A 27,194-nucleotide genomic window follows, 5' to 3' on the forward strand; every position below is an offset into this window, starting at 1 on the left:
GCTAGATGGAAAAATGGCAGCTTGAGATTGTTCTAATTTTTGTCTTTATAAAAAGGCTTTCTCTTCTCTGTTATGTTAACAGAGAAGAGAAAACAAGACCACACATATATGCCTTGTCTTATATTGAGTGATAATCACGAAACAGTCACGATGGCAAACTTCACAGTTGAGGTCACATGAACCAGGGTTCTTTTAGCTTTTTAGCTTTTCTAGGCAGATTTCTTAAAATAAAGAGATGAAAGAGCAGATTTTCACTAGAAAGTAAATGTATCTCGATAACAAAATACCCAACTTGAAAAAAGAACAATGTTTTTGAGTCAAACAAACTTTTCTGAACAATACCAATTGCTTAATATGAAAAGCTGCCAATTCCTTAATTCTGTGAAGTAATGGCAATTTCCATTCTTCTAGTCAAATACGCCTAATGCTTGTTAAAGCATAATTACTGTTTATATCTTGATTTTGGATGTGCCAGAGGCTGCAATAGGTAATTCTTACAATGAAAACATATTTTGTTTTTAAATGAAATAGAGGGGAAATTATGATCAGGTTAGCTGGCAAATGGTCTTGTTTTCTTGTTATTTCTGCCTGTAGTTTGATTAATCTAGACGGCTTATATAACATCACTGCTGAACAACTTTTCTCTGCTTTGGGGGTAAAAGGAGACTGAATAAATGGACAAATGAATGAATTATTGTTGTTGTTTTTTTGTTTGTTTGTTTTTTCTAAACTTTTTTAAATGAATGAAAGATTCAGTGATTTGGAACATACCATGATACAGACCATTACATATACACATAAACATGTAACTTATATTAAGAAAAAGAAAATCAAATCAAATCAAACTTTATTTCTTGAGCACTTTTCATGCCTCAGGCAACACAAAGTGCTTTACAGGATAAAATCAAGTCATAAGGATTAAAACAAACAGTGGATAAAAAGGCATTTAAAAATAATAGACACAAGCTCTTTCCACACACTCACACACACACACAAGGACATAGAGCAAAGAACCCACCCACATTCCCCGAAAAACATCATTCCCTGAATACTGTCTCTTTAACTGAATTCTGGTTAATAAAACAACTAAAAACATTAAGTAAGTGATAAAAATTCTGACTTGGTGCTGATTTGAGGAGACAATACCTCGGGATCCAGCCACACCAGGAGCCAGTCCCCCGCATGCTCATAGGGGCCGTTGCCACAGCAACCGCACAACTCCCAGGCAGCAACGGGGCCACCCCGCAGCCGTGAAGCAGCAGTGGTGGACCCTGCGCCACCCAAACAGCAGCGGTCATCATGACAACAGCCCCCAGACCAAACAGGCAGGGCCCCCAGCGTGCTGGATCCCCATTAAGAAAAGTAAAATACTGATAAGGCACCTATAAAATGAATACATTTCAAAGCATCTTATATGTTGGCTGAATGACTACAATTCTTTAAGAAAAGTCTTTACTGTATTCCTGCATCAGAGGCATTTCTTATCTTCTATTAATTCCATAGACTATTGAATTTCTTGAATACAATCTGAAATTTAACAAAGGAAGAAACTGATTTAGAGAATTTAGCTTTATGAATATAGAATTTAGCAATAGGAATTATAGGTCAACTATATATAAAATATTTGGTGATTTATTTTCATAATATAGAAAAATATGTTTGGCTCCCAGATGTAGAGTAAGATTGGCCTTAAATGCAATATAATTCTCTCTTTGTTTCCAGAATCCTGTGGTGTAATGACTTTTTTTTTTTTTTTTTTTAAAAAGGTGTTGTATTCTTTCTTCTTTATTGTTGCAAAAGTGACATTTCTTATCAGTGTTTACAAACTTTGCCAAATAGTTATTTGTTGGGTAAATATGGTGTAGTATTTTATATTGCGTTTCTTTTGCTTTGTTTGAGATTGGATATTTATATTGGAGGAGACAGGCAACATTCCAGTTTATATGCGATATGAAAGCAGACCAAACAAATTTATCTCTCGGAGTTATTTTCTGTAGTTTGTTGAAGTGGTTGCTAATATGTTGGTTGTTGCAGTGACTACTAGTAAAATCTATTACATCTATAAATAAACAAGGTTCAACCTGTTGTCTTCTCCTAACGTTGCTTTTCATTAATTGAACTTGAATTCTTCTTAGGAAACAGGGAAACCTTTCGGTCTAAGAAAGTCTTCATAAATCAGAAGATGTCCTTCATCATTTTGTAAGTCTGCAAGAAAGATGAAAGGTTCGAACGAATGAATCGTTGCTGCTGCACGCAGCTCCGTGTGACGTCATGAACACGACGTGAGTGTTGTAGCTGACGCAACGTGAAGCAGACGACAATCATACAGACAGTGAACGCAACACTGCTGCTGCTCATCGGCTTCTACTCGTCCTCAACAGAACCAAGGAAGCTTAATACTTCATTTGTGAGTAAAAAATTTACCCTCACCTGACTAAACGTCAATGTAAGATGTTGTTTTAGATGGGGACAGCCGATTTTCACAGGTAATTATCATGAGTCATAGCTTTAGTTGCTGTTGCCCAAACACGGAAAAAATGCAGCCAGTTTAAACTGGAATAAAGCCAGCTGTTTTTGAATTTGGGTAATAAATGAACATTTTGACGCAACTTGCTCTGCATTTCAGGCTGTTCTCTGTCGCCAAAGTCTCTTTCAGGACAGGGATTTTTTGTGTCTGTTTGTCTTTTTAAAAGAAGATATTTTTCCAAAATGACGCACACTCACAAATGTGTATCGTTATGGATTTGAGGGAAGCATGCGGAAATGTCATATTTCTCTTCAACAATTGCTGCTTAAATAAAAGGTGGAGAAAGCTTTGATAATTGTGTGACTTTGTTAATTAATGTACAGTGAAAAAGCTACCAAAATTTCAAGCAAATAAAACTAGAGAAGGAAGCTACTCCAAAAGTTAATTGTGCAATATTCTCTGACATCTAAACTTTTTAAAAGTTTTACATCAAAGTTGAATATATTTAACTCATAAAGTAGACAAAAATATCCTCTTATTTGTATTTAAGATTAATCAGCTTGTTTTGAAATGCCTATAGCAATTTTCTTAATCCAGCCATGCATTATTACATTAATTGGTTCAGATTAAGTAGTTAATTAATGGACAGCACACATGCCAAGCATGGCCCATTAGGAGGGTAGAGTTGACATTAGAATTTGGAGATGCAAATGGAGACATCAACAAATGAGAATGAGTTTGTTTGTAAAAAGTGGTTGCTATTCCATTTTAGCATTACCCCCTACTCATTATAACTTTTGTAGTTAATAGTTTTGTTAATGAAATTAAATCTATTCTGACATGTTTGTGCACAAAAAATATTGGAATTTGTTTGATTTAATAATTTAAAAAAAAAAAAAAAATGTAATATGTAATGCAGTTATTCACTCAAAAAATCATTGCCAAAGTTAATTAAACATTAGTGGAAGTTGTGTTCCACACTTGAGTTATATATTGACATTTGCTCTATACAGAGTCTAAAAACAACTGATGGAAGTGACTCTGCTTTTGTCGTTTACTTTTCTTTCAGTTGAAGCTGAAAGCGATCACCATGTCTAAAGGAACCGTGGTTCTGGCCTACAGCGGTGGACTGGATACATCCTGCATACTGGTGTGGCTCAAGGAACAGGGCTACGATGTCATCACATACTTGGTAAAGTTTCAGGACAAATGTGTGCACAACAGGTGGCTTAGCTGTCAACCAGCTGCTTTTCCATGTCAAGTATTTCTGAAGTTTTACAGTTTGCTGGCTTCAGCTTATGTGATTTGGCATACAAACATGTAATAGTTCAACACGTAGCCCCCGTCCAAAAACACTGTCAAAACTACTGTAGGCTACTCTCATCACAGGATTTGTCTTGATAATCCCAGTTTACGTCTAGCTGGATTTACGTTTTGCTCTGGGGGAATTGGGAACTGCAAGGCAAGCAGATTGTCTTGTTGAACTTCATTCAGGGATTTTGTGGCTCGCTATGGGGGAGGGTGGGTGATGGTCACTTGACCACTGTGGATCATGAGGGGCAGTCTTCAAATGGTGTTTGTTCTTTAGAAAATTGGAGGAAAAAGTTACAGAAATGTGTAATTAATCATGAGGTTTTTGTTCTGATGTGCTGAATGTGTTTGTTTAATTTACAGGTTTTGTGGCATCCGCATAGATTCTGCTTACCATATTTAATAGAAAAGATATCAAAATCATCAAAATGACCAAATTAAAAAAATCTTGTTTATAGGATTAGTTTTCACAAAAAATTGTCCTTTGCTTGGCTCAAGAGATCTGACGACCTCTTTATAGCACAAGCCTATCACATCAATGCTGCAGACATACTCAGAATTATGAGTCAAAATTACATTTTGCTCATGCAAAACTGTGGATCAACGCATTCAACACACTTTTCAACCAAAGCTCCAGCACACATGTTGTCTTATGTTGAAATAGTTTATGTTGCAAATGTTAATCCTTTGATGTGCAATAAATTGTGTCATTCTAGGCCAATATTGGACAGGATGAAGATTTTGAAGCAGCCCGCAAAAAAGCAGAAAGTCTCGGTGCAAAGAAGGTGAGAGATGTTCAAATATGACTCTTTGATGCACATAAAAATCTTTAGTATAAGATCATACTTAAGCAGTGATCATTTTTCAGTTACATTATTGCTAGAAAATGCCAAATTGAAATTGGTGAGAACATCTATCCCTGAATTTATTTATATGTTTGTTTGTTTGCTTATTTATTTATTTACTGGTATTTGATGTTGGTCTTTCCACCAAAAGCAGTTAAATTACTTGTGAAAAAGGAAAACTGATTTGAAAAACTGCCTAAAAGCTCTTGTCCAGTTCTATGGTTATTCTTTTAATCCTGTACTTGTGTTGAATGATTCTTACATTCATATGACAAAGTCTGTTTGAGGGTAATTTTTTTTCCTTAAAGGGAAACCTATCATAAATGATTAAATATATCTCTTGAAAGTAAGATCCAATTATTGATTTAATCATATCCTGTACATTACACAACAGTCTGTTCTCTGTGTTTCTGTTTCTGGGTAGGTTTTTATTGAGGATCTGCGCACAGAATTTGTTGAGGATTTCATCTGGCCTGCAGTCCAAGCTAATGCAGTCTATGAAGACCGGTATCTATTGGGCACTGCAATAGCAAGGCCCTGTATTGCCCGTCGTCAGGTTGAGATAGCCCGCAAGGAGGGAGCCCAGTTTGTCTCTCATGGAGCTACTGGAAAGGTACATGTGACACAAGAAACATGGCAATGATGTAAGGGGACAGTTTTCTGAACCGAAGTCTAACATACATGCCATATTCCCCGTCTACTTGGCCTTTCCAAACTGCCTTTTCTAGACACATAGTCCATAACAAAATCGCTGTATTTAGCCCACATGTTTGCAGGGATGAAAATTGCTGTCAAACTGTTTATCAGTGTCTGATAATTAGTCATAAACTGCGCTTGTGGAGAATTGTAATATAAGCTTTGTTGCTGACGATCACGACCTTGTGATGGACGGGCAACCTGTCCTGCCTCCCGCTTACTTGTTGCTGGAATAGGCTCTAGAGTCCCCACGGCCATAAATTGGACTAAGCAATAAAAAAAAAAAAAAGAAAAATGCTGATGATCACTGTTTGTTGTGATTGAAAGTTTATTTTTGACAGTGGAAAGAATGTTAAAGCAAATCTAAGCTTCGAAGATGTGGGCTGGACAGCTAAACGCTGAGCTTATACTTGTTTATGGATCTCTTGTTACTGAGAGCTGCAGATGCAGGCAATAATGCAATAATGCTTTGTGGCCAGCAGTTAATTTTTTATTTTTTATTTTTTATTTATTTTTGTTTTTTTAGCCTATATTTATTAAGTTTTTCATAGTGTCATTTGAGCCATTGTTATAGTATATTACAGAGAGAGGTGGCAATTTCCTGGTTCAGAAAGTAAAAGTCCTGTCTGGCAGCTGTTCCGACCAGTCACCAAACTGAATTTAATGAGCAGAGTTTATTTGCCAGGAAAATGAGCCTGTTAGTGAAAACACCTGTTCTAAATGTACAGGTAGATCCAAAAACATGGCAGGACTTTTACTCTCTGGACCAGGAATTGCCACCTTTGATGACAGAGCTACTTTATGTAGTATGTATCAGATTTAAATCTAAGTTTTAAGTAGGTATGCAGTGTTCACTCGTTGCCTGTAGATGGAGACAAACACCACATAATAAAGTCTGAGCAACACTGAAGAAACTTTCCCATCTGGACATTTCTCATATTTAAGTTTGTTTTGATAAATGTCATTAAGAAAATAAAGGTATCACAACCCCATTTTTAAAAATATTTTTATTTTGATGTCATCAATGATGAGCCCATTTATGGGCAAAATAATTCAGAAATATTTTGTCTTGTCATGTCACAACAGAAATATTGTTTCTCAATTCTACTAATCTCTAGAGTTGAATTATTTGACAAAATGAATTAAAAGATAAACACCAATGCTGACATTTTGATAACTGATGTAATTTTGATGTAAAGCTTATTTCAGTAAAGTTGTGATTGCTATACTTTTAGTTGTATCACTACAGATACATTTGGCATTTAGACTATTAGTTGTTCAATTGAGGTGATTTGTGTGAAACTGATCAATTAAAAAAATGTTGATTAAAAGTACGATTAATCTACACCTCTGGTAATAAAGAAAAATACTAATGAACTTCTTTTCGCACCTCTCAGGGAAATGACCAGATTCGCTTTGAGCTCACATGCTACGCACTGTACCCTAAAGTCAAGGTTAGTTTGTGGAATTGTTATATGGAGGAAATGATTTGTGATGTAAAGTAATGTTGCTGTCTTTGTGTTGTTAAGATCATCGCACCATGGAGAATCCCTGAGTTTTATAATCGCTTCAAGGGGAGAACAGATCTGATGGAATATGCACAGGTAACCCTTTTAAGTTTGTAGGTTCACTTACAGTCATGTCATTGTTTATTAATTGATGAACAAAATTATTCAATTTTGACAAATATTTCTTAAAATGACAACCGGCAATTTAAAACTGTTTTTTTTTTTTTTTTTAATCATTTTGCCACTTATGCATGAATTGATGAAATGTTTGCACTCCTGCAGGAATGCATAATAACAGAAAATACTGTATCCATATTTGGGAGAAATTTTCAGGTGTATTTCTCCTCTGTATGTCTCCTCTGTCTCCTGTGTTACCATAATTATTCACTGTAAGATCAACCTTACTTCCTACAAAACATTTTGTCATGTAGAAAGTGAGGGTGCAGAAAGTAACATCATATTACCGTTGAATGGTTTAGATTTCTTTGATCTCACACACAATTCTTGTTTAATTTTTCATATTGTTGCACCTGATCCCAACCAACTTTTCCCACTAGAGGGTGATCATGATGTATTTTTTATTAACAGTTTCTTCCTGCAAAAGTTTGGAGTGTGTGAAATAATGCAATCTTAAAACACTGAGATGTTGACATTTTTTTAAGATATCAAAATGTTTTGTTGGTTGTTTTTACTGTTTTCATTGTAGAGGATGAAAGTAGTGTGGAAAAAATAGATGCATTATGGTTACACAGCATGTCAAAAACCATCTGCCTGAAGTAGTTTTTTCTGTTCCTTGTGTACAAAACTTTCTCATGAATGGTTAAGATTTCACTTGAAACCTTAAGCTGCTATTATTTTCAGACAGAAGGTTTGTAACTTATCAGCTGCTTTCTCTGTCACATTAAAGAAACATGGCATACCAGTGCCTGTCACTCCTCGAGCACCCTGGAGCATGGATGCAAATCTGATGCACATAAGGTAGGAATAACTGACATAATGTGCCCTACTATGTTTCTAATTAATTTTTATTTATTTATTTTTTCATTTAGAAATAAAAAAGACTGTAATTCCTGAAATGTTTTGTGTTTGCAGCTATGAGTCTGGCATCCTGGAGAATCCCAAGGTAGGTCTCTGAATTTGTGAGTGTGCACAAAAAAATGAGCCCTTTTGACCATTATTTTTTCACATTTCGTTTTTTCAGTTACGAGTGTGAGTTATAATGTACTTATTGTTAAATTGAATCCATTCCCATTTTGCTAAATATACTTTTTGTTAAGCACAAATATCTTTGTTAATTACATTTAAGTACTCTTCACTGACAGTGGTAGTTGTCATATTTTTTTCTTTTTATAAAATTTTTTTTTTTAAAAAGTGAAACCAGGGAAAATGAAAATGATAAACATATATAGGAGTGCATCTCGAGACCTGTGCGCACCATAACTTGCTCTTAAAAGTTGTTGTCCTACTGCATCGTGAGCCAGTAAAATAGTGAAAAGGACAAGTTGAGATTAATGTATACATACATATATATATATATATATATATATATATATATATATATATATAAATTCTATAATTAAGTTAAATGTAATATATTGGTAGTGACAGCATCAAAACATTTCTCCTTTCTCCTGACACATGCCAGCCTCACTGAGATAAGCTTGACTCCCTCTCTCACAGTACCATTGGTGAGACATGAGTTAGATCTTTGCTGGGATCTGAGGTCAGTGCAATACATACAGGTTGCCCCAAGTGACCTCCAGCGCTCCCATCCCTTGGTCGATATGTCTGTGTCTCTGTGTCTTCTCACCCCGGGTCCTCGTCGGGCCTGGGAAGAGGCTGGGACACACAGACACTGACTTGTCGTCAGCAACGCTTCGACTAATTCCCGATTTCATGGGAGCCAGGGAGGGGGAAGGGTTAGGGCGTTGCGCCCAGCTGGGGCCTCCTGAGTTCCAGCCCCAACTCCTCGAGTCCTCATTGTTCCACTGGTTGCACTGCCGCAGGCTGCAACGTGGGAGGGGACCCACTTCACCGTGACACCGTGACACCAAAATGTCACGAGTAACAGTAAAGTACAAAGACAGTGTGCCAGACAGATGAGTCCCCAATGCACAGGGTGTCATAAAAAGAAGGGGTCCCTCGCTGCTGGAGAGGAGGTGCCGGGGCAGAGCCACTGTAACTCTCAGACCTCTGTCTTTTACTCGGTCTCTCCATCCCTTTCCCACCCCTTCACTGCCTCTTTAGTGGTCGTCCTGTGGAGAAATGTCTTGAAAAGAATGAGACAAACCAGCTCAATAGCATAGCGATGTATGATGATAGTATTGCGTAACTGATTTCATTCAGGGTTTTTGTGTTGAACCATTTACTCCAATATTGAATCGATTAAAGGCATTAAACACAATGAAATATTTATGGTCCAGAGGTCTGAAGTGGTAAAGGGATTTGAATAAATTACCCAGTGCACAGAATTATATTTAGAGCTCTAAAAAGAGGTTTAATAATTTAGTAATTTACACTCCTGGTTTCTTGTCTCGGTTGATTTGATGTTTCATCTTTCAAGTGTGTTTATTAAGTAGGTTTAGTATGAATGTGTTGACAATTTCATCATTATTTTTGTTTTGTTTTTTTTAAATGAAGGTGGGGCAAAATATTTTGATGTTGATTAATCAGAATACACTGATTTTCAAACAGTATTTACTTTTCAACATTATACAGTAGATGAAAATGTCAGGCAGGCAACATGTCAAACACATTTATTTTGTTTTCAGAACTACTCTCTCAGTTTCAAGAGTTATTATAAGAAAATGTTTGCCACTTTATAGCATTGCCTCAGTCTGTTTAGAAGCTGATGAAACTGGTTGCATGTGGTTTGTTTGCAGGTCTATGTGGCAAACAGACCAGGTGGTGAACCTATTGACCATTTCTTGATACTGATCCATGATGTAGATATAAAATGTGCCAAATATGGATTAGTGTTATGTGATTGAAAAAGGAATGACATTCCCTGTCAAAGCTGCCATCTTTGTGGCTGCACACAACTTGTATATGTCCTTCAGGATTCATGGTGCTTCACAACCCTACATAAAAAAAAATGCAGTCCATCAACATGAATCTAAAATTCTTTGCAATTGCTATATAAAAGGGTTGATCAGAATTTAAAATTTTGATTGGTAGGACACAGGGCTTTTTTCCACTTTACTTCTGTCCACCTTGAATGCACTTCAGTCCAGAGAAACCACCTGTTTTTTTGTTTTTTTTAAATTTATTTTCTGCAAGTCTTCATTTGTATCTGTGATTGCAGCAACAAATTGTTCACAGTGGGTTTTAAAAGTGGTTCTGAACCCACGCAGTCATTTGCACCTCACCATTCTGTCTACCTTTTCATGCAACGCAGTCTAGGAGTCCAAAGATTTTTACCTTTCAGAATATCAATTGGTTTGTACTAAATACTTGCAGAGATTTCTCCAGAGTGTTCTCCTCAAAAATTGCATGCTTATAATGAAATTAATATATCTGCGACCACAAGGTCTATTTGGATACTTTTGTAGTCATAATAAAGGGAGGTTTATTCAGATGTGCAATTATCAGTATATGTGTTGTATTGTTTTGTATAGTTTTTGTGTGTTTTACTCGTAAGGAATAAATTATGATGGCACACAGCAAAATTGCTCGCCTAAAAGACAAAAAACACTTTCAGGATTAGTATAATTTTTTAAATCAATGTAGCTGTAGCTCTAAACCTTTACAAAATCCTCATAAAATATCTGAATATTTTCTCTACAAAGGCCAATTCTAAAGTAAAGCAAAACAAAATGAGAAAAGTTTGTGTACAGACAGTTTGGGTAAGGTCTACAAAAAGACCTTTTTGGTATAGTTTGGCAGTATTTGCTCCCAATGTCCCCAGTTAGGGGACCTCAGGTTATTGAGGTTTAAATCCGAACATTTTTCACCATTTTTTGATCATTACTTCTGAAAGTCTTTCCAGGATGCATGTTGGTTGTCAACAAATCTAATTAATGGAAATGTCTCTTTATTAATTAAACCGTTTTTCCTTTATTGCTGATAATAAGTACAGATTTAGCTTTAACTATAAACAAACACCTAACATAGCTCTGTTTCAATGTTTTATGTTACAACAAAACATTATATTCTTTAAAATATTTTCTACATAAAATAGGGTTTAAATTATTTGCTGAAATCAAAATTTAACAAGTCAACTCAACTTTCTCTTTAAAAATGTTAAACCATCCTGATTTATCTAAAAAGGCATCTGAAAGAGAGACCACCTTATTCGGAGTATCTCCTCCGTGTTCATCCTCTCTCTCCTCCAGTTACAGCCCTAAAGGCTGAGGCCAGACCTCAGCTATACAAATGCACCAGCTCCCCCTCCTGTGATACAATGGTCCTTCTTTGCTCAACACAGTCAGATTAGGAAATGTCCGAATGGTCGCTCATATGTTTTCCTGCAGATAAGAGTCACAAGAGTTCAGGTTACTCTGTGATTAACACTGCATCCTTCCTGATAACCCCAAACGTTGTTCCTATTACCACAATAGTCTGGAGAGTTTTATTTACTCAGCTCCATCTGGGAGAATTAACCCATGAGAAGAAATGCATTTGCGGCAACTTCAGCATCTCTAATCATGTTTTTGATGCAACCAACCAGATTACTACACCAAGGTTGTAGTTTTATTGATATAAGAATGTGTTTTTATTAGTTTGTTTTACAGGATTTAGATTTTTCATTTATTCAAACGTAACTGTTTTAATACCTGTGCTAGTTCAAATTAAACTCTCTCTTTGATATTTATGCAGTAGTACTCCTCCAATTCGATAAACAGCATGTCAGATATCCACATCCTCTTGTTTCCTGTCTCTTGACTGCCTCTTCATTCCTTAACTCATGGGCAGCCTAACACTTGTCCCAAGTCATGAATGCATCACCTCAGTCTTAATTATAGCCTCTGTCAGCGAGTTTCCCTGAGCCCACTTAGTTCTTTGATCAGGGAGGTGATGGGCCATTGCTCGTGTTGACCATAGGTAAGGGAGGGAAACGGCAAACTTCAGCTCATCTAAAGGAAATGAAAACTTGTTAGCTGCTGGTCGCTTGGCTTGCTGGAAAGATGGATGGTAAGAGAGCTGCCTGTAGGCGAAGGAAGTGGGCTTGTAGGTGTGTGTAGACGTGCTTTGAAGCAAAGAGGTCAGAGCTTGTCATGTGCCCTCTCTGCCCTCAGGCTTGACCTGTAATACTTAGCAAGTGCTCTCCGTGTCCATTTCACCATCACCACAGCTTTCCCTGTTGTTTTCATTAAATAAAGCCAACACTAACTTTCACAGAAACATCTGGGGTGTTAAAAATATAAATATCTGTCCAGTACACCACTTGTGTATTGTTTTATTCTTGGCTCAGTTTTGTCATGTTTGCATTTTAATAAGATGGAGAGACTTGAAACATGGTGATTTAAGCATCATTTCCAATCCGGTGGGCCAAAGATGTTTTTGCCATCTCCCACTCTTTCCTCCTCCTACCCCTCTTCCCTCCTGCTACCTCTGCCTTTTTTTTTTTCTTTGGCTCTTTTGGCTTTGATTGAAAACCAATGAGGCAACTAATAAGTGGAAAGATTGAAATTTACTTGCTTTAAGTTCATGCGTCAGCCTTCTCTTTTGCTGTATGGGGCACGTTTAGCACAACAATATCGCAGAAGCAAAGACTGCCAAAGGAGCTGCTCCACACTACATGATGGTGCGCTTCACGCCCCATTTCTCATCAATACCCCCCAGCACCCCGCCTTCTCCATCTTTACCTTTTCCTCTATTTCAGGGCAACGGCTTTGGGACAGGTCCACCTGCAGGGGGTTTGAATTGAAATGCATTGACCTCCTGCTCACTGAAAACAGCCCCATTCCCATATATTTATTTGTTTTCTTTGTATCCAGTAGGATATAAGTTTGAATTCTCCTCATTGGAGCATGTATTTGTTTTCAAGCGTAGTTTGTGCACATTTCAAGACTGTGTTTTAAATTGATTAGTTGTTTTTATGGCCTCTTCAAGTGCTCATAGATAGGGTAAAAATGACAGTTTTGAACTCAGTTAACTCAAAACTAGAAACTTAAATTTAATTCTTAACCTGATCTTTATAAATGTAATAAACAAAAACTAACCACCACCTACAAATGTTCTTTTGACCAGTAGCTCCAGTATGCAAAAGCAGGTTTTATGTAAAGGTTGAAAAACCTAGCCGAAGAATCTCTTCCCTGCATCAAAAAGCTTTTTAGAGTAGTAATTTTGTCCCTCTCCTGTTCGCTTTCATTTGGCATCTTTCAGGGCACTGAGGCAGAAAATAAAGGAAAGGGAGATGGGCGCCTTCTCCAGTCAATTTTGGTGTTTAGTTAAAAGGAAGGAAGTGATTGCGCTGCTCGTTTTCTCCTCGCTGACAGGCAGCGAGCAGATGCCGATTAGTTATTGTATGATGATTTAGAGTCTGGTAAAGCTTTCCATTTAAATGCACCCAGTAGTTATTTTGCATAGTACCCCCTGCAATTTGACTCAGCTCAGGAGACATTGGCCATCGTCTCGTCCTAATAGTGTGTAATTACTGCAGGGGCACATCAGTGGGTGGACCTGTCAGACCGCCACGCTCCTTTAGGTCCCAACCATGACTTACTGAAATCACTCCCAGCTCCCACCAACTGGAAAAACGACAAATGTCTGTCACCCACAAAAACTTTAGTGCATTTTGGTTTAAGGTTTTATTGTTTGTTGTCCATTTAGAAACATTTTTCATTTGACCAAAAATGTCACTCAGAAAATTAAAACTGGAAGACAAGAAGAGGCGAGAAGAGTTATAAAATTTATAAATATAAATTGTGGAACTTCTGCTATAGTATCTTTTTTTATTATTGTTTCTTCAAGTGTTCATAGGTTTTGCGGATAAAAGTCATTTATTTCTTTTATTTTCCTCTTTACACTTTGTGACTTCATCCTGCTTTTTCCCTGCATCCCCCTGTGGTGAAGGGCCTCACAGAGAAAATGAAAACAAAATAGAGGAGACAAACGGTACATTGATTTTGTCTTCACTCAACTCAATGTCCTCCTCCGTTTTCTTCTTTTTCACGCATCATTCTCCCTGTCCTTTTACCTGCCACATCTTGAGTTGTCCCTCATCTCCTCGGACAATAGTCGCAGCACTTTTCATTTGATGAGATCTCACAGAAGGTCCTAGTTGTTCAGAAGAAATAAAAAGTGTGAAATAGAGAGAATAAGTGTCTGGTTTTGTTTATCTTTTCAGAGTCATGCTCCTGCTGATCTTTACCTGATGACCAAAAACCCAGAAGATTCTCCCAATGCCCCCGACATGCTGGAGATAGAGTTCAGAAATGGTTTGTCTGCTTGCTGGAGGTGTCTCATATTGATTGATAAGTCAGTCTGTGTTTCTCTTTTAACCTTCAGATTTCTGGATGGGAATTTAGTTGGAGAAACATCATACTTTTCTTTTTAAATCTTACCTGATGTCACTTGATTTTATTTCATTTTTATTATTTATGTTTATCTTCTGTATTTGTCGAATGACTCCACAAATCAATATGTTTGTGTCACTCTGTCTCTTTTACTCACTAAAGAAGATTGTAAAATGAGAAAACCTCTATTCTCAAATTATATCAACCAATATTTGATAACCATGACTTTTGAAGCCCTAAGATGGTGCTGCATTGAAACAGGACATGACAGTGTATTGAAAATCAATTTATGGGCTCAGAAAAAAAAAAAAAATCATGTCAGTGGGTTAAAATGATCCATGAACATGGCAAGATGAAAAAAAAATTTGATTAAGAATAGTTTAAGTAATTAACATATCTGATTTTCTTATTTTCTCCTTCTGTTAACAAGTCACACAGTTCCTATATTTTCTCTGGATATGGTTTTGTAATGGTAAGAAAGGGAGACCAGTCTCCGTCATCATCCCCCTCAAGTCCACACCTCTTATTACTTAACAAAAATGACCATCACATCCAAAGTACCTTCAAAGCTGACTCATTGTACTTTATCACCACTTCTGGCCACCCAGCTTTATCTTTAACCCCTCACAGTTACTTGGTCCAAAGCCACCATGTTTGGCCTGGGGGCACACACACAAGCCGGAAGCATTAACTCCAGCTATTACATCAGGCCCTGAGGGGCCAAAGAAATACTCATTAGATATGTTGCCGCAAGTGTTTGGACTGAATAGCAGAACGTGTCACATGTTTGTGCAAAGAGAAAATGGCAAGACACATCCAGGCCCGGGGCAAATGGCACAGATGTCCCTTCATCTTGGTCACCAAGGGAGGCTGAAGTGCAACAACATCAATGGGGTGTGAGACACTAACTCCTCTGATCACAAAAGCTTGATGGGCAGTTTTATGAACTCTAATAGTAATTTAAAGGAAGTTCAAAAGTTGAGCAGAATTTGTGGTGGGAATATTTGCAACCACTGCCATCTGAGTAAAATGAAAATATATAATTTATAAATGCAAGTAATGCTTTGCACTTGTCAGCATGTGTTTGCAACAAAATGGTGGCCAGTTCTCACTTTACCAGCTTCCCAAAGAAAATGTTAACTGAAAAAAAGTTGGATGGTGTCAGTTCAGTTGAAGAGGAGATGTGCTTTTGTAAAGCGGTGATGCACTAGTAAAGCCTAGACTGGTTTTGCGGGTTCTTAGTGGCCCTGCGCTCCATTTTCACACATATTCTCTGCCCCTTTATTGAGCACCCTATGACAAAAGCTGTTTTAGTTGTCCACACAAAGGCCCAAGCCTACTCCTCCCTCTGAGCACAAGATCAGCACAAGAATGTTTCATTTCATTCCCCCTCCCACCTTTTCATCCCTGCTTTTCTCACCAAAGTTTTCTCACTGATTAAAAAAGAATATTTAACAACAGGAACCTTTACCCCCGTCAAACGCTCTATTCCCCATTCCTCTCCCTTTTTTAAGAAAAAATTTTTTTTTATCCCTCCCTCCTGTCATGCCAAGGAAGTGAGAAGGAAAAAGCGACAGAGAGGAAAAATGTAAAGCAGTAATTTTTCCTACAACTGTGTCTGCACTTCTATTGTTTGCACTGTTAGGGTGCAGAAAAGTGAAGAAAAGGATCATGAGTAAAGAAAGACCCCTGGGTGAATGATAGAACCTGCAACATAAGCACAACGAGGAAAAAGAGAGCGCAGGGACGAAAGGCCAGCCCATAAACTCCCACGTTCAGACACTCTGTTAATTTATTGGAACTTTTAATCTTAATTATTAGATTTCTGGGAGGGGTGAAGTTTTAAAGAAGAACTGCATACTGCCCTCTCCTGCTCTGAGAGGTACTTTTTCTTCTTCCATGGGAGCCATTATGATTCCAGTGATATGAAAATAGACCATCAACAAAGCCCTTGTCTACAAAAATTAGTCAAGTCCTTCACATGCCATTTGTGTTGGAGCTTTGTAAACGCTGGCTGAGAGGCGACTAGAAGTGCTGCAGTTTTCTTCAAAACTGTTTGACTGACAGCTGCAAACACGCTGAAGTACATATAGAGCTCGACACTACATGGATGAAGAGTGCAGAAGATTTCCTCTCATTTGCCCCTTTTGCAGTGTTTCATCTCTTTTCACACGTCTGTTTGTTTCCTCGCCTCCACCTTTGGCCAGCGACGCTTATTGAAGGCCATGAATAAGCAGGTCTGTGACAGTTATTGATGTGCACTTGGTTTAAGTGGCTTTGGAGAGGAAGTGTGCAGAGTGAGTGTGGGTGTCTCTAAAGAAAAAAATTCTCAGTGTGTTAGAGACATGGTGATAGGAAGATGGGTGATGGACTTGCAGGTGGTGCACATGCATGTGAGCACACAACCACTTAATGGTAAAAAAATAAAAAAAATCTCAGCATTAAAAAGAGGAATCGTAACAGAGCTGTGTGTGTGTAATTAAATTATGTAAAGGTCTGCCCACAATTTCACAGCTTTCAATTGAGGAGGACCTTTGAATTTATTAGCTTTTGTAAAGATTTCCTTCTGTAAAGATTTTTATCATTTTAAGTTGGTTGAAATGTAAATTTTCCATTGTGTTGTGAAAAACCTTGATTTTACAGTATTTTTCATGTACTTTGTAGTATATCCTTGACGACAAAAAAAATCTTGAGTATTCTTCTTTTCAAAGAGCAATGACTAATCTGTTATTTGTTTTAGAGCATTTCAAAGATGATTTAAATTATAATTTATAAGCTCTGCTGGCCTTCTTGTGTCAAAGCAGAAGAATCAGATATTTTCTTTTTCGGGAAATTAATAAGACAATGTCCATATTCATTTATTTATGATATAGAATTAGCCATAAATCTGTATTAGTGACACATATCCATGAGCTTTTGTTAATTATCAGTTTTGTAATTAACATTTTATTTGTTTAGGAGTGCCTGTCAAAGTGATCAATGAGAAGGAGGGAAAATCCAAAGAGACACCACTGGAAATTTTCTCATATCTTAATGAGATAGGGTAAGTACTTTTATGTAGATTATTCTTCTTTGCATAATGTATCTATTTGAAAAAATATTGTTTTTATACTTTTCATGAATAATATTTTTAGATGTCCAAGAGTGGCTGAAGCTCCTTAAATGTTGGAGAAACTTCTATTAACGTCTGACTTTTATTTTCTGTGGGGCAGACTACAACCAGCAGTCATTGTTGGGTCAGATGACTAGTTATTAGTCCCAACTCTAAGCATTGATAATTCAGATTTTAGGCCATGTTCTGATATGGTGCTGAAAGCCAGAAACCAGAAATGTGGGAAGTCTTGTCATTTTTTTTTTTTTGTAACTTATGTAGCTCTTAGTTTTATCTATAATGCAGCACAAGAGTGAACTTTGGTTAGCATTAGCTTTGAAAATGACTGAACTCGCCCCATCTGCAAGCAAATGTGCAAATTGCAAACACAAGGAGCAAAACAATGTCACCAGTTTGTTGAAAAGCTTAAAGTCACTTATAACATTTATGTTGTTACTTACCTGTCCAGGAGAAGGGGTGGCTCAAAGTCTGATTGTAAACCCTTTAATTGTCGTAGTGCTTTACACTTAAAAAATACAAGACCAATGTTATTCTGGGTTCTGTCCCTTTCCTTCTTCATTAACTTCTTTGCCAGCAAAAGAAGGGTTGTTTTTTTTTTTTTTTTTTAGAGGTGAGGTGAGCTCCTTGTTGTCTTCAAGTGAACATTTCATTGTGCTGCCTGCCATTTCTTCAAAAATATGGGGGAGGTGGGCAGTAGAAGGGGAGGTAGAAGGCAGCGATTCATGTGACGGCATGGCCGGACCGGCTGGTAAATGCACGCATGGGGATCAACACAGATGATGTATGACATCATGTTTTACTTAGACCTCGAGTTTTTCTCATAGCATTATTTTTTATTCCTTCAATCTAGAAATGATGAATATCTGCTTATTGCCTCTTTATAAGTAACCAAACCAGAAGAAGAAAACACTGGGTTGTTTAATAGTGCATTTATGTTTTAAACATTTTCCCACTCTTATTCATTTACTGCAAGCTTAAAGTTTTGTAAGAAAGTCACTAAAGTAGCAACTGACTGTGCTGGGGATGTATGTAATTGTTCATAGCACAAGAGAAACATTTTCCACCTGCTCCGTGCAGCTTTCTCATTAGCTTTCTCATCTCAGCTTGCTCATTGCACTGTTTGCATGACACCAAAATGCCACACAGGGACAGGAATTACAAACATGTCGGCAAGGAGTTGTTGACAGGCTTTTGCCATTTGCATGAGCTGCAATTAATTGAATTAGAAAATTGTGCTTGATTGTGCCCTATCAGTCTGTCTTTGTCTCGTAGAGGAAAGCACGGAGTGGGCCGGATTGACATTGTAGAAAACCGATTCATCGGCATGAAGTCTCGAGGTAAGGACTTAAAATTAGTGTTTATTTTGTTTATGTAATTATTGTATTTTCTGTGCCAAATTGCTCTGAAAAGCTTATTCACTTACTCAGTTAATGACATTTAATATATTTGGGCTTTCTCTCTTGCTTTCTCGACACCGCTTATAATTTCAATTTTACATCCCTTCAAAAGACTTCTTTTCAGCTTCCAAGGCTTTTATGCAATTTTCAGTTATTTAACAGGAGCGCCGTAAGTGTCTCACTCGCTATTCTGCATCTGTAAAAGTGGGTTGGATAATGAAAGCGCTCTCCACAGGCGAAGTGTTTTCCGCTGGTTTACCTGGAGTCAAGATACTGAAGTTACTTTAATGTGCTTATGCACACGCACAAACATTCAGAGAATAAATATCAGAGAATGCAGAAGATAAAAGTAGATGCACACACAGTCATTTGCATCTTTGCAATGCAGACACACAGGGATGTTTTCCTCTGTTCATCTTTTGTATCAACAAGCAACTTGACAAGCTCCTTTGTTAGGCCTCAACATGTGTTACCACATCAAAAACACAAGGCCAGTGTGCTGTTCTGGCCTTTCATGACACACTCACATGGATTCACACAGACTTCTCTTCCCCCACAACACTATGTGCTATGATTGGCAAATTGACTGGCCAGCAGACAGTGGCTATGGCGCAACTTGGCAGGTAGAAATTGGAAAATGTGAAGCCCACTTTTCTCTCCCCTCGACTGAACAAAAGATCAAAACAGTTTCCTCTGCAGAAGCAATAGGAAGAGATGGAGTACAAGGTGCCCAAGTGGTTGAATAACTACCATCAAGCAAACATGCTGTCCCCCTCTGGAATGGCAGTGCTAGCACAATAGATGACGGGAGGGATCGAAAAGGGACATGTCATACTTTGCGTTGGGTCATATTTATTTGTGTGGGGTCAGGGAGGCGGAGGGGATTGAAAGGGTTTGTCAAGAATGTTGTCACAGTGCTACAAAACATTCAACAACCTGTGTCCCAGCCTAAGATTTCCCACCTGTCACAGTGCTGTCAGACCTCTGACTCACACACCGGTGATGGCCTCCATAAAGATACACCTATCAAAAGCGGTCGGAAATGGCTTCATCTGTTGATGAACAGTCCGATTCATGTCAACTGCTGTGAAACTCCAGGAGAGTTGTGAAAATAATTTCTGCTGCATTTTTATTTATCAGTTAAAGTTAGCACAGATACATCTTACCATTAGGGTATTTAAGCCAGTGGTGGTTTGTATTTGTTTACTTATTTTGCCTGTTTAGACTGAGCTAATATTGCCTGAAGGGTCAAAGGAAATTAGCTTAAGATTCTAGTCTTGAAGCCCTGCAGGCCTGCTGCATGGTTAGCATACCTGCAGTGACTGTATAAAAGATTAAAATCACTAAAACCATTGAGGTCTTGTTTCTTTAAGCTGAACTAAACTGCCACTGTTGGAGCTTAACCAGATAGCTTTCCATTGTGTGCTCCTCTCTGTTAAGCTAGTTGTGTTTTAAAGCACATAAGCCATGTTGTGTTGCAGGGGATTCAGTGTGTCCTCTGCTGCCCAGGAACACCAAAAGGCCACGAGCAGTTCTAGCTGAGGAGGAAATCTTTTGAAGCTTTAGACAATTAGTAGCATCTCTAAGCTCTGTTTTTGCCTGCCAGCACAAAGCAAGCGCTTCTCCATTTTCAGATCAGTACCATCATTGGAGTAGTTGGGGGGGGGTTCATATAGGTTTGAGCTTCACTGCTTTCCAGATTAAACTGCTGTCATCTCTTAAATCTCATGAAAGAGTTTTTTGAGCCAAGAGCGCGTTACATAAATTGTGAATTTTGGCAGCTGTGTGTCGGACAGCTTGTCAGCATAGTTTAAATCAAAAGTGTAGGACTGTCATACTGTCACTCAAACTGGCAGGAGATTTAAGGAATCATGCATTGAACCTGGAAACACGATTCACTTTTTACAATTTCAGCTTTCACCAAAATGGATGTCATTGATGACATCCAGCTCTTTTTTTTTTTCTGTTGTCAGACCCTGTCTTGTAGCATTTCCTCTGCCCTCTTTTTGTTTTAGCTGACATTTAAGTGACAGCTTCATTTCTCCTGACATGTACCTCATCTTTTCTTCCATCACCCCTCCTTCCCTGTCCAGAGGGGGTAAATTGCAGGGTAGGCAGAGACCTGGTCCAGACTCCAGGCTGGCAGGGGCGTCCTACCCTGTCATTTATCCAGGACAGGCTTGTCCGTGTTTTGTGAGAACTGTGAAGGCCTGGCTGTCAGATTGCTGATGGTTAATCACACTGTTTGATGCAGTTAGCCCAGACAAGCATGATTCATATCTTGATTTGTATCTTGAAAATGGTCTCTAAAGAATTAAATGATAAAAGCGAAACAGATTGTGATAGAGTTGAAATTTTCTATTATTTGGATCTAAAAAAAAAAAGCATTAAGCAGAATATGACATATTTTCCATTAAGATGATCGTTACTCAAGTCTGTGAAGAAGATTTGCATCTTATTGATTTTTCAGCTAGGAGAAAATTTACTTAAACTTGTGCTGTTTTGTTTTGTGCAAATATTGACTTATTTTTCTGCATTTGTCAGGGATATATGAAACTCCTGGCGGCACAGTTCTGCTGAAAGCCCATTTAGACATTGAGACTTTTACCATGGACAAAGAAGTTCGAAGGATCAAACAGGGCCTTGGTATCAAGTTCTCTGAACTTGTCTACAATGGTAAGTTCCTAAAATATAAATATATCTGAGTAGAAAAAATATCTTTATTTGATTTTCCTTTTAGTTCATATAAAAGAAATGTGATCATGCCACATACATGCATACAACCCTGCATGTTGAGTATGTTTGGACATGTGTGTGAGCTTTTCCTGGCTCAGGTGTCTTAATCCTCCCTTCTGCCCAGTCCCCAGTTGTCTGCACCTTCAGCCACATAATAGGATCAGTGCCATTACAGACTTACTGCTAGGCAGCCTCAGTTATACCCTCCAGAGACAGGAAGAAAAACACCCACACACTCATAAAGGTGCTACCTTCAGAGAGAGGGCAGAGATTAAACCCATTGTGGGTTTAAATCATTAATAACTGTAGATTGCAGACGGCTGGTAGTGTGGCTCATGTTAACAATCCACCTGCCCTACATCTGTTTACAGCACTATTTCCCCAAACCACTTTTTAAAAGATAAGATGCTATGATTTAGGGCACACAATATCTGATACAGCAAGAAATATAAGCTTAGTCAGATAAAATCTGCCAAAATTAGTACCTAGATGTACTGGGTGAACTATGTTCATGAGGTAAAAGGAACACACATTTGCAGCATCTTAAATAAAATATTTTTGTTGTTGATTTTAACATTATTGTAAACTGTAAATGACTATGTAACAAAATAATTATTTGTCATCATTAGACCTGAGGTCTGTACATCAGGGACAAGTATACGGCCACAAATTACATGAAGATTAAATACAATCGTGATAATTTACTTAAGTAGACCATTGCATGTGTGCAATTGTCATGTCCTACACTCCGTGCCAATTCAGAGGGAATGAAAGCAGGGGAGTATTATGTCTTTGAACATAGCCAGACGATGAGGTGGAGGTCAGCTGCTGATGAGTGGAGGACCCCTGCCGAGTGGGGTGTGCCTGACCTCTGAACATATAGACACATCCCTCGCCCATCTGTCTCAGAGACTGATGATTCAGGTCAGCAAAATGGGAGAGAAGAAAGAATTGCATGAACTTCACCTGGAATAGAAAAGCACAGATGGATGCGTCTCATAAAATATATTGCTGCAGGTATCCAACTGACCTACGAAAACTCTGCAAGCAGAAGATTTATGATAAAGAAACATACTTTTTCTTAGTATATATTACACTAGGTTTTGTTAAGTTGAAAACTTAAAATCTGGAGTCACATCTAATCAATCCCAAATCCATTTTCATTCTTAAACATGTAGAGAGATGAAGAACTATCTTCATCCATGTGAGCTGAGTCTGATGTTCGTGTGGTGTTTGACTTGATGCTTTATGCTCTTAAGTCTATAATGAGTTAAAATAGCATTAAATACTATCTGGCTCATTTAGATTCTGCAGTTTTCACACAAGCCTATATAAACGAATATTGTCATTTCAGTAAGTAACTAAACCAGCCGTTTGACTAAATAAACAACATTAGGTCAGAACATTTGGTGACAGTATTTGAAAGGATTTTATCCCAGATGTGGTGACAGTGTTTGTGCTTAAGAGACTTTAGTTAAATGTACAAATAAATGGATGTTTTTAGTTAAATCTCCTGGTAATTCTAACAGGATCTGCGGTACAGCAGAACATAACTGATTGTAGTGCTAAATCTCCCCACCAAGGTAGGGTGTGTGTGAGACACTGTTGTTCATTGGAAGTAGATATGTGAATTTGTTATCACAAGTTCAGATTTATTTATTTATTTATTTAGTAGTAGCCTTCTTACAAACAATTGATTAATAGTAACTCTTCATTTTTCTCACAAACATGTCAATCCCTGAATTTAGCCATACTTTTAGACTTGACACTTTTGTCTGAATATTTCCTCCCATCCGATGGATACAGTTTTCTTTTGTTTCAATCAGCACAGGCTGGAAAGCACAGTCTTACAACTTTGTTTACAAAAAATAAAAACAGAAGCAAGAATGAGTTGCTTTGGGTTGTTTTAAAACAGCATTTACAGCCGTGCTTCTGTTGCAGGTTTCTGGTACAGTCCAGAGTGTGATTTTGTACGACACTGCATTGCCAAGTCTCAGGAGAATGTAGAGGGCAAAGTACAGTTGTCCGTCTTCAAGGGTCAAGTCTACATCCTGGGACGCGAGTCACTCAAGTCTCTATACAACGAGGAGCTGGTCAGGTAAACTGGGAACAAAATTTTGTGCCATGTGTCAGTGGATCACAGTGTGTGCTAGATGACAGATGTGTGTAGCTGCTCTGGGCATAGTGCAGCGATTCCACATGTACACCAGTAAGCCTCCCTGGGTTCCTGATGACCCCACATCAGCATACTAAACTGACCCTGCCTCACAAAGACATCAGAGAAGTGTCACACTTGGTTCCTTCAGGGCAGCCCTGGACCCCAACCCCACCACCGCAGCCCTATGGCCTCTTAGCTGTGGTAACAGTGGGTTTGTTCAGGAGGCTGACCTCTGATGCCCTCTGGGCAGGCTCAACACTGACCAAAGGAAAACCCCTCCATATGGCTCTTCATTTCCACTTAAGTCTCACACACACTTGGGTTGTACCCTTGAGTCAGAGAGCTAATGGTGTTTTCAGCAAGAGGAGAGAGAGGTGATTTCACTGGGCTTTTAAGAAGAAAGTGGCATGGTGTCATGGTAGTTATGCAGGTCAGGAAGAGGGAGACACAAAAACTTGGCTCACACAGTCAGCCATTTAGTCACTGAGCTTAGCTTATCTATTGATAAAATCCTGCAGAAAAAGAAACCACTCAGGTGCATTTCTATTCTGACATGCAGAAAATAGATAAACAGAAAACACGCTACATTCCTACAGCTCCTTGGTTTGTTTTCAGACTCTGAGTAATATATTGTTTTCAGTGAAACACAAGCTGTTGAGTCACTCAGCAGTTTTACAGTTAATTTACAACACAGCAATCTTTCAACAAGCCAGCTGCCAAAAGAAAAAGACTTTCGTTGAGCCTTTGTTGTTATTGCAGAGACACGTCTGAGTTTTGTCTTGGAGCGTCAGAGTTGTAGGAACCGCTGACATAGGGGCCCAGAGCTTCTTCAGAAGAGGTTTATTCAAAGCATCCAAGAACAGCAAAAAAATCATCATTTGGTTACAGAAAAAAATCCTTCATCAGGTTCATATTCAGTTGTGATTGGTTGTGTTCAAGTCACTACACTTTAACATAGAGACTTGTCATTTGTACACTGCAAAGTAATATAAATGCTCATCAGGTTTTATCAAATGTGACATGCAGTTAACTAATATTTATTGTAAAGATTTTTTTTTTTTTTTTTAAAGTAATATGTGAGTATCTTAACTGCTTCAAATCTTATCGGCTGCATTTCTGTGTGTGCTTTCAAGGTTATTTATGTACACTAAATGCTGTTATTCTTTTCTAAAAATTCAGCTGAAAACACACTTTAAGTTAATTGATTATTTCAAACTGACTGTATTTGTTAGGTTGATCCTTCTCAGGATGTAGAGTTTAACTAAAATCAACTTTTTTTTTTTTAACCACAGTGAAAAAATGATTAAAACCAGCACAGAAGTACAGAAGTTATCAACCACCAACATTTCTATACCTTCAAATGATGACTGACAGTTTTCTTATTTGTTTGTTGTTTTTGATTTGATGAGATTTTTTTATTTGCACTAATATAATTGTTTATAACAATTTCATTAACAGGATTTTAAAAAAAAAAAAAAAAGTAATGTAAAACCACAGATTAAATTCAAAAGAAAGCATTTAGATTAGTCAATAAAAGCTTGATTTAATGATTTCTCCATTTTAGTAATCTGAAAAAGAAAAAAAGAAGATGCTTAAATATCCATCTGTATTTCTTTGTAATACACCAGCCCAATTTACCAGTTAGACTGTTCAGAACTACATTAGACAACTACTTAATGGACCATTTCATCAGGTGCTAATGGCCTGTGTTTTTGTTACACTCTGACATATACATCTACCTGAAACTGATACACCTGGAGGCAACAGCCTCTCACACATACACTTCTCATTTGCCACTACATGAAAACCTGCAGCAATCACACACACATGTACAGACCAGATTAGGCATGAAATCCCTGCTGACATCTTGTTGGCTCTCTACAGGCATCAGTAAACGGCGTCATTAACACAGTGGTATTACAGCCCGTCACCGCACCCATCTGAGACAGAAATGTCACCCTCTTCACTCTCAGCCGGCTTCGCTCTCAATTAGACTGCAGGGTTTCTTAAAGGAAAACACAATCCCATGCTTAGACACACACACACACACACACACACACACACACACACACACACACACACACTCTAAAGTGCCATATTCTTTGTGGCCATTCACTCATAATGGTGTTCAGGTGCCGGGTAGGGAGTCTTGTATTGAGAGTCGATGATTTAGTTGTCGGCCTTTCTTTTTATAATGTTTATCCTATCATTTGTTGGCAATTTCCTCTTTTGCTAAGTGCTTTTGAAGAATGAGTGCGAGCGGTCTATTGGGAGAGAAGACTCGTAAGGAAGTGTATTAAACACTACAGGTAGAAACTGCTGCAATTACACTGCACTCTTTGTGAGACAGTCACACACGCCAAGCAGAGGTGTTTACACAAAGAAACACATCAACATTGGACTCACATAAGTTATAGATTTACTACTTTTAAAATGGGTAAACTGAAAGACAAACATCATATTACGATAACTTGATGTTTAGCTCAGGGTTGATATAATGGGGTTGTTTTTAAATGAGTTATGTGCTTCTTTTGTGAGCTTGTGTACATGAGCAAGGCTGTTTTCATTCTCTTGTATTGATTCTGCATCATTCAAGACCAGCAGTGCCAAACAAGAGTGTTCAGAGGAAAATCTATCAGAGCATTATTTTTCAAAAGTAGATTATTAGTGATCCAGGTATCCCAGTTGTTGTAAAGTCTTTGTGTCACTGTGTTTACATCAGCGATGCCAAACATTTCTGGGTTTCTCTCCATGATATTGTGTAACATTTCTCCCCTCACTTCTCACTTATTGCTGAGCTATGATGTCCTCTAACATCACATCTAAAGATTGTTCTCAGTTGTTTCTTCCTTGATATCTTTCCACTCCAGCATGGACGTACAGGGAGACTACGACCCATGTGATGCCTCTGGATTCATCAGGATAAATGCTGTCAGGTAAGCTCCACATAAGTCATTTTCAACAAAAAACTGTAAAAAGTCCAGTTAAAGTCACACAGTTACCCTTCATCTTTATTTTCTCTCATTTTATTTTCTGTTACAGGTTGAGGGAACATAACCGTCTGCAAGGATTCTCCACCACCAAGCAGTAATCGTAGCTGCGTTGTGAATCACCTCCTTTATCTCTCCCCTGTGTCTTTAACAGTAACAGATTGAAACTTTGTGCCTCCATTGTCTACCCATTGCCTTATTGTCAAGTGCCAGTTTCATTAGTATTAGTAATATTAGTAATAAATACATGGAACAATTAGTAATAAATAGAGCAAGCACACCAGGTTTGTAATGTTAAACTCTTGCACCGGTGATAAAGTGAAAAGTAGAGAAAGTAAATATGAGACTCGTCATATGATGCTGGGAAAATACTTTTAATCAAGTTTGCAGGTATTCTGAAATATTCTGTGTATGAACATTTATTAAAAACAAGTTTCCCAGTGATGTATTTACTCAATGTCCTTTCATTCAAGGCTTCTCTTGTTCAGTACTGGAAATAAAAGGAGTGAATTGC

The 27,194-nt window shown here is 37.9% G+C and overlaps 1 protein-coding gene across 1 annotated transcript; it reads left to right on the forward strand.

Moving 5' to 3' along the window:
* Positions 1 to 2,325: 2,325 nt before the first annotated feature.
* On the forward strand, positions 2,326 to 27,175 carry ass1 (argininosuccinate synthase 1). The gene is made up of 15 exons (XM_079256278.1): positions 2,326 to 2,407; positions 3,537 to 3,659; positions 4,495 to 4,563; positions 5,048 to 5,236; positions 6,717 to 6,773; positions 6,849 to 6,923; positions 7,735 to 7,805; positions 7,920 to 7,950; positions 14,119 to 14,209; positions 17,246 to 17,330; positions 18,672 to 18,736; positions 21,341 to 21,472; positions 23,474 to 23,630; positions 26,561 to 26,626; positions 26,733 to 27,175. The coding sequence occupies exons 2-15, from the start codon at positions 3,558 to 3,560 to the stop codon at positions 26,779 to 26,781; spliced, it is 1,239 nt and encodes a 412-aa protein (XP_079112404.1). The 5' UTR covers positions 2,326 to 2,407; positions 3,537 to 3,557; the 3' UTR covers positions 26,782 to 27,175.
* The last annotated feature ends 19 nt before the right edge of the window (positions 27,176 to 27,194 follow it).

The sequence above is a fragment of the Telmatherina bonti genome (assembly GCF_933228915.1).
Source record: "Telmatherina bonti genome assembly, chromosome: 17".
In the NCBI taxonomy this organism is placed as follows: Eukaryota; Metazoa; Chordata; class Actinopteri; order Atheriniformes; family Telmatherinidae; genus Telmatherina; species Telmatherina bonti.

Bases quoted from the DNA above. Each gene is read 5' to 3' on its own strand.
- ass1 (XM_079256278.1), top strand. From the start codon at position 3,558: ATGTCTAAAGGAACCGTGGTTCTGGCCTACAGCGGTGGACTGGATACA. The intron at 6,774-6,848 runs GTTAGTTTGTGG...TGTGTTGTTAAG, and splicing joins CACTGTACCCTAAAGTCAAG to ATCATCGCACCATGGAGAAT. The intron at 17,331-18,671 runs GTAAGTACTTTT...TTTGTCTCGTAG, and splicing joins TCATATCTTAATGAGATAGG to AGGAAAGCACGGAGTGGGCC.